Here is a 13243-nt window from a genome sequence, read left to right as displayed (position 1 = left end):
GGGCCACATGAACCAGCGGAGGACTCGGGTATGTAATTTTTTTTTGGTTGTGTATCAAGGAACCACCTCACATTGCACGTGTGCCCCCTTGTTTGAAATGGGTGTGAAATTAATTGAAATGAGTCTTCATCCAGAAAAAGTATTTTATTAACAAAAAAATTCCCTCGGAGTTGCTGGGTGTGCCAGTGAGGCCAGCAGTGTGTCGGCTGTGGCAGCGGAGGTCCCAAGGACGTCCACGGCCTCCAATGCATGTGCATCCATGTTGAAACCAGCCACCAGCGCCTGTGTCCTAACAAATGCAGTGCTGCAGGTGCAGCGGGAACATGTGGATGCCGTCCGCGAGGTCGCCCGCGAGTTAAAGGAAATAAAAAATGAGTTGTCTGCATTAAATGCCAGCATTAAAGAATTTCTTAAAGTAATCATTTGTTTCCATACCTAATTATTTACAAGTGACGCATCACCTCCTCGCGCTGGCGCACGGCTCCTGCGTTTGGGTGGAATGCCTGGGGATAGGGATCGGGGTCGAGATCAAGGTTGACCTCTTCAGCTTTCAAAGGCACGTTTTGTAGCTGTGCCACATTGTGCAGCACAGCACAGGCCCTAACAATCCTACAGACCTTTTCGGGTCTGTAACATAGCGCTCCCCCCGTGGCATCCAGACAACGCCATCTGCCCTTCAGGAGCCCAATGGTGCGCTCCACAACAGCACGTGCCTGGCTGTGGCGCAGGTTGTAAGTGGTCTCCTCAGGCATTTGGGGGTTCATAAATGGCGTGAGCAGCCACCGTTTCAGCGGATACCCACTGTCACCTACAACATAACTGAATGAGTAAAGGGTTGAATGTTTAGAAATGGTCTAAGAATGGTTACAAATACTTTTAGGATTTACGCATTAATCACCTGCACCCAGACACGTGCACAAAATTAAGGATTATAAATGTTAAGTCAGTCACGTCTTTGATGCGCGATGTTATGTTTGTGTTAAACTTCAATTATTGAACCAATTTCGGGTCGTCCTCCCCGTTTCCTCCTGAGATCGCATTTTCCGCGTTTTCCTTTTTTGTGTGCGTACGCATGGGTCAGAGCTTGCGTGGAGGTGCGCACATTTTACCGTCAAGTTCACTTTTCATAAATACCGAAGCTTGCGTAGAATGTGGCGTACGCATCGTTTACAAATGAGGCCCCAGATCTTTCACCCATAGAAAACATTTGGCGCATCATAAAACGGAAGATACGACAAAAAAGACCTAAGACAGTTGAGCAACTAGAATCCTACATTAGACAAGAATGGGTTAACATTCCTATCCCTAAACTTGAGCAACTTGTCTCCTCAGTCCCCAGACGTTTACAGACTGTTGTAAAGAGAAAAGGGGATGTCTCACAGTGGGAAACATGGCCTTGTCCCAACTTTTTTGAGATGTGTTGTTGTCATGAAATTTAAAACCACCTAATTTTTCTCTTTAAATGATACATTTTCTCAGTTTAAACATTTGATATGTCATCTATGTTCTATTCTGAATAAAATATGGAATTTTGAAACTTCCACATCATTGCATTCCGTTTTTATTTACAATTTGTACTTTGTCCCAACTTTTTCAGAATTGGGGTTGTACTAAAACCTGAACAATATAGGCATATTCCATGTCTTAATAGAAAAATGCCAAATTTGGGATATCCAAATGGGATATGCTGTTTACATGGCCTGTATCAATTTCTGAATATCGTCATATTCAGAATAATAATGGAATATTAGTATACATGTAAAAGTACTGATCGTTCAACTTTTGTGGATTTCAAGGATTGAAATCTAATATCCACTAGAGGGCACATCAGAGCTGAAATGTTTCTGCATGGCAAGATTGTGTTATGTCATTAAACATTTACATTAAACATTTAGTCTTAAAAAAATCAAGAGAACCATCAATCTAAAAACCCTGCTGGGGAGAGAAGGATCTTTTAAAAGCAATTAACAAATAGAAAAAAAATAAGTACAAAATACAAAAATACTGCTTGTTCCTCTTTAAAATCTGCAGTAAATTGATGCTGTTTTTTAAAATGTTTTTTTATTGCTCTTTATTGAATCTACTTTTTCAAATAGGTGAGATTTTTGTAAAGGATCACTACTGTAAGTGAGGAATAAAGCATAGTGGGGTGTGTTGACATAGCAAAATGATTAACAATGTGATGTGGTCCAATGCAAAATGGAGTCACAGTTTCTGTTCCACTGTTATGTTCTGTATAAAATATAGACACTTTTGTGTGTGAAATTCCCAGGAAATCAGCAGTTTATGAAATACTCAAACCAGCCCATCTAGTACCAACATCCACACCATGATTAAAGTCACAGAGATTACACTTGTTATTCATTCTCATGTTTGGTGTGAACATTAACTGAAGCTCTTGACCTGTATCTGTATGATTTTTTTGTATTGCACTGCAGCCGCATGATTGGCTGATTAGGTAACTGGATGAATCTGCAGTTGTACTGTACAGGTGTTCTAGTAAAGTGGCTGGTGAGTGTGTAGTTTTTCTGACTTCATATTATAACATCATATTTCTCTGCTCCTTAGACGGTTACTCGGGATCATCACTAAGAAAGATGTGCTACGACACATGGCTCAAATGATGAACCAGGACCCTGAGTCAATAATGTTCAACTAAAAGCCCTTCTCCATCTCTGACCTTTCACCTTGTCAGGCCAGTGACCTCATGAACCTTACAGACTGTAAATAGTGCACCACTACTGTAACTGCAAGTATTTACTCGTGTAGAAGTGTAATACCAAACCCTTTTGTGTTTTGGGCCAAAAAAGATCAGAAACTGAAATGAAGACTTTGGATGCTGTGCATGGCAACGTTTAGAGGCAATCAGGTACCATGAGATACAGTCGCATATGTTCTTAAGAATAAATGAAAAAATTCTCTCTTTATAGTATTCAGTGCTTGTTGTCTGAACCCCAACCTGTTGTAAATGACAGTGGGTCTTGTGTAAAATACAGAAAGGTAATTATAATATGATGTCAGAAGACAGTAACAGGCTTCCAGCTACCCTGGTTAGGATTTCTTATTATTAAAATTTCAGTGGACTTGTAACAAACTTGACATAGCCTCACAAAGTTGCTGTGCATCAGGTGCAAAAAAGGTCAAGTGTTTTAAGTTACTGTAACTTGTGTTGATCTAACTGCTGCTGCCATACTCATTTTTTTAATTTAACTTAAATCATTAGACTTTGCTTTTGTACTTTATAAAATGTTCCCTATTATAAGGGATGTAACAAACAGAAATTGGAACAGATCCATAAAGGGGACCTTGAAGTAGTTTTACTCTGTTACACTCACAAAACAAATCAATCCACATTGAAGATGCTTTATTTTATGCAGGCTTTAATTACAGAATTAAATCTAAGGTACAGACTATATTATATGATTAAGTTTTAGTGATTAGGGAAAGGGTCTGCATTTTTGCATGACAAAACAGAGTAGCTTGTCAGGAGTGTCAATATGGCAACAGATCTGCCTTAAATATCAGGATTATGGTAGTACCACATTTTGCTCATATTTATTATTTTAACGTGAATTTATTTAGATCTGATACAAAAAGTCAGATGTTATGTTATATTTTTTGTGAGTGAGGCAAGTTTGTATATTTTATGTGCACTTTCTGCATTTGCTCAGTACTAAAATTCAAAATAGCAGAGCTGTGTTAAATGGTATGAGCCTAATTGTTTTAATTGCCAGCTATATGCAAAAAAAAACCCTCTAATAAATTAATAAAAAAGGAAAAGGGAATCTGCACAGCTTATGATTATTAAATCATTTAATCAACTCCTGCACATCTTTCTTGAAGACTGTTTTCCTCACCTGTTTCCACATATTTCAATATTTTTGAGTAACCCAGTTTTATTAGCTATAATGCACATTTAGTATATGCTCCATACTATATGTACATATAATTTACTTTATAATCTCTAATCCTTATCTCTTCTCGTACATGATGGTAGACATTACATTTAACACCTGTATCTATACTGACTGTGCATGTCCCATCGTGTGCATCATCTAGCTAGGCAGATTTTAACTTTTAAAACTCTGTTGCGCTGGTGCTGTTGTCCCGAATGCATCTTGGCTAGTTAGATAGGCATTGAGAAGATGGTGGGCAGTAGGCCGACAGGTGGGGGATTGTACTTCTCCACCCGCATGAGCCGGCGCAGAATATCATCCCGATCTCTGGGCCAGCTGTACACGTATGTGTTCTGCAGCCAAAAGGGAACGTAGCTCTGAGGACCAAAAGTGAAATAGGAGATGAAAACGTACAGAGTTTACTTTTATATGAATATAATATATAGTATATAATATCTCAAAGCTTTTTGAAAATACATGCAAAAGGAAAATATATTTCAGTAGCTTTTGGGAACTATATAAAGTAGAAAATGTCAAAATTTCACTATGTGAAGGGTTTTACCACACATATTCAAGTATAATACGGTGAAATTTTACACTTTTCAAATCCCAGGATGTTAAAAAGTTGAGGTTAAAGATGATATGAAACCCTTGGTTCACAAATACGGCCAGAAATAATGTGATATCAGTTCTTATTGTCTCTGACCTTTCAAGTTAGGTAGAGATTGCTACATTTAACAGTTATTCCACGGAATCGGGTCGTACATGAGCTGATAGCCGACGAGGCACGTAGCGCCGAGTCAGCTATAAGCCATGTATGATGAGACTGATTGGAATAATTGTTTTATTCTATCCACATTCACTGGATTTTGAGAAACGGAGCATTTTTATTTTTTGTAAATTTGATCAAAACTTTATACAAACCATCTGACAAAATCCTTTCGGTTTAGAATGTAAACAAACCAGCAAAATGACAGGAGCAATTTGTGAAAAATGCTATAATAATAATTCTTGAAAAATAAAAAAGAGACGTTCTTACCATCAAATACTTTCATTCCATATCTTGTTGCTTTTTTTGTATTTTGGGGGGTTTTGTTTTCGAGTAGAGTTTTTATTTCGTCCTCGGTTGGTTTAGCAACACGCTCCACCATTTTGTTTTTCTCTATGAGCTGATAACCTTGTATAGAGTAGCCAATCGGAGCACGCAATTGCTCATATCCAGTGAACATGGATAGAATAATTTCAATTATTCATTTACTATATGCTTATATCCATTCATTCGATCAAAGCATACAACTGTGCTGTTGAGCCTTTTTCAATGTCTCAGCCACTTCTCATACATGTCAAGTTATACAGTTTCCCCGTATTTTGTACGGGAAAATGCAATTTTTTGGCTAATATGGCGTACACTGATTTTCATACGGGAAAATTACATTTTGTATCAGAGATTTTTTCCGTTACTCCGAGAATTTTATTAGCATCCACCGTTTATTTTTTCAAACACGCATGCCCAATGAAACGGAACTATTTTCGATTTATGTGGTTTTATAGTTGCACATGGTTTTCTTGGTCATTTAAGTACATCGGCTCGGACTGCCCAGACTTCTGTGATGGCTGCAGAAGTTATGTTCTGCCAATTTCTCATGGAACACAACATCCCCCCGACTGTGGCAGACCATTTTTCGCAGCTAGCGGAAAAAAAAAAAAAAGTTTCTTGATTCAAAGACTGCACAGGTAAGCATTTGTGGTTTTTTTTTTTTTTTTTTTAAGTTTTTACTGTTTGCATGTAGGAAAGCTTCCTCCATTATCATGATAATTTAGGGAGGCGATACTGGGAGTCGCCGTTTATACAACGGCAACTGTAGTTACCCGGTGATTTCTGGTTTTGCTTCCCTAAACATTAATTGCTGATAGACATTACATGTAGACACAGATGACCAACACTCGTTACTACCATCAGTCGTCAGTAAACTGGAAAAGTATTGAATGAAGAGTAATGGTGGTAACGACCGTTGGTAACCTGTCTCTAAAATGTGTAGTAGGGGATGGAAGCAATTTAACACCGTCTACATGTTTGCCGTGCTCTGATTTTCTTTTATTGACCAGGAAAATAATAGATGTATATTGGGGAAAGGTCTTCGATGTAAAAACTGCTCTGGGTGTTGCCAGGTTTCCAATGCCGAAACAACTTTTTACTGCTTTGCTGTGCCTCCCACATAGCAATGCAGATAGTGAGAGGGCTTTTTCATTGGTTAGGAAAATTCATACTGAGTACAGAAATGGCTGCAGACACATTAACTGCATATCTGCAAATTAAAATGAACTGTGATGAGGAGCTACAACTGCTACCCAAGCAGTGATATTATAGCTAGTGCCAAATCTGCAACATCTTTGTACAACAAAGAACACTCCAAAAAGGAATAAGATTTAAATTCTTGTTATAAATTACTGGGAAGATTTTCAATTTAACTTCATAATTTATTAATATTTTCACTTATCCTTGTTTACATAATATACTTGATGTGGGTCAGTCATCTTTAGTTGGATCTAACACTGCTTGTGGCGTCAACACTTTTTTCTCAAATGGAACTTTTACTAACTTTTGTTTACTGTTTGGCATGATTATATATAATTTATTACATGTAACCTACTATTTTAATTAACATACCTACTTAGTACTGCTGTTATATTTCAAGTAATTTTCTTTAGTGGAATGTAATATTGTAGGTGATGTGAACTATTTAATATTAATACATTTTATTTGCAAAATTTACATCAATAATTCTGGTATTACTGATACAATGTATATTAAATAATTAAGTTTATAGTTCAGTCATTCTCTTTAGTAGATAATTGTTTACTTGACAAGACATATAGTCCTTTTTAATTCAGTTGTTTTCTCTGGGATCTAAAATTTCTTTGTATTCAGTACATGCTTATTTGATCCCTTTAACTTGATGCAGTGTGATAAATATGCCTATTACAATAGGAGTGTATCATGTGGAATAAAGCAATCGGTGCTTTGGATTATATATTGTAATTTTTTCTTGTGTATAAGGGCTCATGGGTGTATGTAAGGGAAAAGTACAGATTTTGTAAGGGCATGGGTAACTAAAGGTTGACATGTATGACTTCTCTTTGGCAGCCCTTGTATTTGAACTCACAACCTTCCTAGTGAGTAGCGATGAAGCTTAACTACTAAGCTAAACATTTACCTTCTTAGCCCCAGGAAAAAGCACAGGAACGACCCTGAAGTTCCTGCAGCCATTCCGAATGAATTCACTCTGAAGCTGAATCACAAAGAAAACGAAAGCAGTACATTTACAGGAATGAATCGATGTTTTCAATTAAGAAGAGGATATTAACTCTAGTCAGAAGCAAAAGTAAACCTGCTCTTCATTTGTGAAGCTATAAAGACACAAAAATCATGAGTCACTGCATACCTGCTTGTGGATGTACACAGTGCTTGAGGTCCTCTCATCACAGTCCACACCTACAGCAGCACCTGTTACTGTCTCAAAATACTTCAGACTAATGACCATGATAATGAGGTAATCTTTCTGCAGAAAGACAAACAGGGAAATGAAGTAATCAAGATGTAGTCGTGGTTGCTTTTGACACAGAGCTGCCAAGAATTGCCAAGTATTTTGATACACTGTAACTTGTATTGATCTGACTTTGGCTTCTATCATCACACGTTGCATTCAGGATTCTGATTCATCAGAAGGTGTTGATTCATCTTCTATAACAGCAACTCTGACAGTAGTTCTGACTGCAAGGTTTATATTGTTCTTACACAATATTTTTTTGAGAGTAAATGGATTAAAACATGCAATTATTTTTAATATGGTGATCTTTTTTATTAAATTTGATATGGTGAAGCTTTCTGTGACCTAAATATTCATTTTAAATTCATGGAAGGAGTCTCCAATGTCAGGTCTTTGCAATAGTCAGTGGTAAAGTTGTCACATGGGAAAGACTTCAGAATGGAGTGCTTGGTGAAATGCTTCCTTGGTAACATGAGAAGCTGATGTTTTTTTGCCTTATTAACCTTAAGAAAAAAGAGGCTGGTGAGTGAACAACTGTCTATAGCTGTTTATATAACACACTCTATAACAGGAAGTAACTTGTTTTGTGGATGTTCCATGACATTAAATGTAACTGTAAATGGATAAAAGGGGTGGATGCACTCATCTAGAGCCAACGGCCATCATACCACATACAGTAGGAGACATGAGGAGTTGTGACCCCGCCTCTGGTACTTTTCACACTGTTAAGTTATATACTATGGTACACATCATCATCATCATCATCATCTCCCTTGTCCACCACTGTTGCCAGGTCGGGGTCCATGTGGACCCTATTGATCCACATGTCATATTAATTGGAGCATAGTTTTACGCCAGATGCCCTTCCTGCTGCAACCCTCCCATTTCTGGGCTTGGGAAACAACCATTCATACATACATTCACACCTATGGACAATTTAGAGTATGCTATGACACGAAATTATTGTGAATTCCATACTTGCAGCCAAGGACTCTGGTGTTAGTCATCCCTCAGGAGGAATTGATGATGATGGGTCCTTAAATCCCTATGGAAGGGACCCATTTGACCGTGGCAATAATACAAAGGCACTACTTTGTTGCAGGAAACTGTTATTTATGGGGACCTTCAACCTCTGTACCATCAAGAATAAGGCTAAAGCATTCCAGTTATCATTTTGTGCAGCCTTACATCACATTGAGGTACTTGGAATCCAAGCGCACCAAATGGTTCACAAATCAGAACTGCAGTTCAGTCAAGTCAAAGACCGTTATCTGATAATATCATCTGCATGGCAGAATGAAGCCCAAGCATTGGTCAGTGGTGCCGGTCTTCTGCTTAGTTATAAGGTGAAGAAGGCATTCTGTGGCATCCGTTCCTACTTTAGCAGAGTGTAGCAGTTCATAGGAGGGGGAGGAGCACAGAAAGACGGCAGGCCAGAATAAAGTTCAATAACTGTTTTATTTTGCTCTTTTCAGATGCAAAATTACTCTCTTCCATGCACGCGCGCGCGCGCACACACACACACACACACACACACAGGTCGTCTGGTTCAGGAGAGAGATCTCTTCCTCTGCTCTCTCCTTATATAGGGCGCGGTCACTGGGAAGACACACAAACACAGGTTAATTGACCTCAGGTGTAGTGATTCTGCCACTTCCCTGACTCCGCCCTCTGGTCACAGACCGGCGCTTGACCACGCCCCCGCTGCCACATACCCCCACCGCCCGACTCAGGCCGGGCAGCTGTCGCCGACTCCCCCCCCGATGGGAGAGAAAGTCCGCCACAACCATCTCCGCCCCTGGCCTGTGGATCACCTTGAAGTTAAAGGGTTGGAGTGCCAGATACCAACGGGTGATCCGCGCGTTGGCATCCTTCATGCGGTGGAGCCACTGGAGTCACCAAGACCTCCGGGCTGCTCCAGTCACTGTGGGACTCCTCGACGATGCCCATTTCGAGCATGGCCTCGAGTTCTTCCCGAACCACTTTTTTCTTGTGTTTGGGTAGCCTGTAAGGGCAGCTACGCACTACCACCCCCGGGGGCGTCTCAATGTGGTGCTCTGTGAGGTCGGTGTGGCCGGGCAGGGGCAAGAACACATCCGAAAACTCGGTCTGCAACTGGGCAACCTCCGCAAGTTGGGTCGGGGAGAGGTGGTTTCCACAGGGGACCGGAGAGGTACGCGATGCCAATGCTCCCTTTTGAATCTCCGGCCCCAGCTTCGCCTTCTCTGGAACCACCGACACCAACGCCACGGGGACCTCCTCGTTCCAGAGTTTGAGCAGATTGAGGTGGTAAATCTGTAGCACCTCACCCCTGTCCCTCCGCCTCACCTCGTAGTCGACGTCCCCAACTCGCTGTGTGACCTCAAAGGGTCCTTGCCACTTGGCGATCAATTTGGAGCTCAATGTGGGCAACAGTACGAGTACTTTCTCTCCCGGTGCGAACTCCCTAAGGTGCGTACCCCTGTCGTACAGGCGAGTTTGCCGTTCTTGGGCCTGCCGCAAATTCTCTTGGGTTATGTGTGTGAGTGTGTGGAGTTTTGTGCGCAGGTCAATAACGTATTGAATTTCGTTTTTACTTGGTGAAGGATCCTGTTCCCAATTTTCTCACAGCACATCTAGAATGCCGCGTGGCTTACGCCCATATAACAATTCGAACGGGGAGAACCCCATGGAGGCTTGGGGGACCTGTCGCACTGCAAATAACAAGGGTTCAAGCCATTTATCCCAATTACGTGCATCCTCACTTACGAATTTTTTAATTATATTCTTGAGGGTGTGATTGAACCGTTCAACTAAACCGTCCGTTTGTGGGTGATGCATGCTGGTGCGGATCGGCTTAATACCTAATAGCCCATACGGTTCGTTCAGTGTACATGACATAAACGAGGTGCCTTGGTCAGTCAGAATCTCTTTCGGGATTCTAACTCGGGAGATGATGCGGAAGAGCGCTTCCGCAATACTGCGTGCTGAGATATTGCGAAGAGGCACTGCTTCCGGGTATCGCATTGCATAGTCCACCAGAACTAAAATAAAGCGGTATCCTCGTGTTGACCAATCTAATGGCCTGACGAGATCCATCCCAATTCTTTTGAATGGGGTCTCGATTAATGGGAGAGGGCGCAATAGCGCTTTTGGAATGGCCGCTGGATTTACTAACTGGCATTCGCGGCACACTGTACACCACCTACGGACATCACCACGAATCCCTGGCCAATAGAACCAGGCCATTAGTCAGGCTAGTGTTTTATCCTGCCCTAAGTGTCCAGCCGTGGGATTAAAGTGAGCCGCCGGGAATAGCAATTCCCGGCGGCTCTTTGGAATCAAAAGCTGTGTGACTTGCTCTTTAGTCTGAGTGTCCTGCGTCATTCGGTATAACTTATCCTTCATAATAGAAAAATAGGGGAAGGACGGGGTGGCGTTTGGCTGGAACGTTTCACCATCGATTACTCTCACTTGGTCAAACGCATGTCGCAGAGTCTCTTCTCGCGATTGCTCTAATGGAAAATCCGCAAGGGATTCCCCGGGAGAAGGAGGAGGAGCCTGCGGCTCCTCACTCTGACGCGGAGATGACGTAGACGGCTCTGTGACAGCTGCTCCCGTCAATGTGACACCGGGACCTCCCCCTGCTGAACTACGGCAGGACCCACTCTTCACTAAATGACTCATTAACTCCCCGAATCCCGGCCAATCAGTCCCCAAAATTATCGAGTGGGTGAGGCGAGGATTAACCGCCGCCTTTACTCTCAATTTTTCCCCTCGGAAAAAAATGTGGACCGACACTAAAGGGTAGCTGTGAACATCCCCGTGCACACACAACACCTTCACCCCCTGTGCTCCCCCCAATGCCTCATCTTGCACCAGGCTTTGGTGAATTGAGGTCTGATTACAGCCAGAGTCCACCAACATCTGATATGTATCCCCTTGGATACTTACCGGTATGTGATACACTCTGGCCCGATCGAGGGCCGCTCCTGGCGCGTCGGGGATCTGAACCACCGCGCCCACTTCCATTGCCGAGCACTGCTGTTGGAGGTGGCCCGGCTCCCCGCAGCGCCAGCATACCGGCCTGGGCTTCCTCTCTGCGCTGGCACTCTGGGGCTCACTCATCTGGGGGGGAGAGACAGACACAGAAGGGGAGGGCAGGCACTGCGGGAGGGCACTGCAGGTGCGGTGGGCCGGCCCCCGCCTCCGCGGTGGGGGAACGGGGTGGGCCCCTGCCTCCGCGGTGGAGGAACGAGGCAAGGACGAGACACAGGAGGAGAGAGGGGGAGAGAGAGAGGAAAGAAGAGATAGGGTGAGATAGGGTTCCTGCCGTCGGAACAGCCGCCAAATGGTCCTCTGCCAACTCGATGGCCTGATCCAGCGACTCTGGGCGGTGGCACTGGACCCACTCTGCGGTTCCCTCTGGTAGGCAGGCAATGAACTGCTCCAGCACCACCTGATCGATGATTCCCTCGGCGTCGCGGTTGTCGGCCCTCAACCACTGCCAGCAGGTGTCCTGGAGCTGCTGGCCAAACGCGAATGGCCGGCCGACTTCCTCCAGACGCAGAGCGCGGAAGCGCTGTCGCTGCTGTTCGGGGGTGCGCCCCACCCCCTGGAGGATGGCCTGGTGAAGGTCTGCGTAGGCCAACCGGCGATCGGCAGGGAGCTGTAGCGCGGCCAGCTGCGCCTCACCCGTTAGCAGGGGGAGGAGGCACGCCGCGCGCTGTTCCACCGGCCAACCTGAGGCCTCTGCTGCCTGCTCGAAGAGCGTGAGGAAGGCCTCGGGGCTGTCATGCGGGCCCATCTTAGTTAGGGTGAGGGAAGAAGGGCCCGCGGCGGTGGAGATGGTGGACCCCGCCGACGCGAGGAGGTGCCGGAACGCCTGTCGATCTTCCTGTTGCACCAGCACCAGGGCCTCGAACCGGTGCTCTTGCTCCTTCGGGAGGGTGATTAGCGCCTGGTGCTGGCTCTGCTGGGCCATGGCGAGGGCGTGGACCAGGTCTGCAAAGGGGGAGGACTCCATGGGGCTGTTCTTTTCCTGTGCTCGGTTCCCGGGTTTCAGCACCACTGTAGCAGTTCGTAGGAGGGGGAGGAGCACAGAAAGACGGCAGGCCAGAATAAAGTTCAATAACTGTTTTATTTTGCTCTTTTCAGATGCAAAATTACTCTCTTCCATGCACGCACGCGCGCGCGCACACACACACACGCGCACACACAAGTCGTCTGGTTCAGGAGAGAGATCTCTTCCTCTGCTCTCTCTCTCCTTATATAGGGCGCGGTCACTGGGAAGACACACAAACACAGGTTAATTGATCTCGGGTGTAGTGATTCTGCCACTTACCTTCCCTGACTCCGCCCTCCGGTCACAGACTGGCACTTGACCACGCCCCCGCTGCCACACAGAGTTATGTTGGCGGATTTCTCTGGTAGCCCAGCAACAACAGTGGTATTTGCCTGCTCACCCATGAATGTCACCAAGGAAGATGACATGGAATCATTTTATGAACGCATTCAGACTGGCATACAAGATACACCTCAGCACAACTTCCTTGTCATACTTGGTGATTTTAATGCAAGATTGGGTAGCGAGGATGCTCTGTATTCCTACCATGCTGACACCAACAGAAACGTTAGACCTTGTAACAGAAAATTATTTACTTGTGACTAACACTCAGTTCCAGAAGAGGATGGGAAACAGGTGGACTTTCTGTGATTGAGCCTCCCATATCAAGCGACAACTAGACTACATTTTAGTGTGCAAGAAATGGCACAACAGTGTCCTTAATGCGGAACCATATAGCTTTAGTAGTATCAGCT

At 43.8% G+C, this 13243-nt stretch overlaps 2 protein-coding genes across 4 annotated transcripts in view; one reads left to right on the top strand and one right to left on the bottom strand.

Annotated features, from left to right (window-relative positions):
- The window catches only part of clcn4 (chloride channel, voltage-sensitive 4), a 25678-nt gene extending 21673 nt beyond the window's left edge, over positions 1-4005 (top strand). Inside the window, exon 12 of the mRNA XM_060940987.1 lies at positions 2569-4005. Within this exon, the coding sequence (XP_060796970.1) occupies positions 2569-2659 (91 nt within the window). The 3' untranslated portion in view covers positions 2660-4005. The remainder of the gene's footprint in view (positions 1-2568) is intronic.
- The window catches only part of traf3ip2b (TRAF3 interacting protein 2b), a 27378-nt gene continuing 17495 nt past the window's right edge, over positions 3361-13243 (bottom strand). Inside the window, exons 7-9 of one of the 3 annotated variants that reach the window (XM_060940990.1) lie at positions 7340-7456; positions 7112-7186; positions 3361-4273 (exon numbers count right to left, since the gene is read on the bottom strand). In XM_060940990.1, coding sequence (XP_060796973.1) covers positions 4127-4273; positions 7112-7186; positions 7340-7456 — 339 coding nt within the window. In that variant the 3' untranslated portion in view covers positions 3361-4126. The remainder of the gene's footprint in view (positions 4274-7111; positions 7187-7339; positions 7457-13243) is intronic. The other 2 variants (XM_060940988.1, XM_060940989.1) reach the window with 2 other exon arrangements.

Source organism: Neoarius graeffei, chromosome 15 (assembly GCF_027579695.1).
Source record: "Neoarius graeffei isolate fNeoGra1 chromosome 15, fNeoGra1.pri, whole genome shotgun sequence".
NCBI lineage: Eukaryota > Metazoa > Chordata > Actinopteri > Siluriformes > Ariidae > Neoarius > Neoarius graeffei.
Note: the sequence above shows the minus strand (reverse complement) of the source record. Positions and strands in the feature narration are given on the sequence as shown.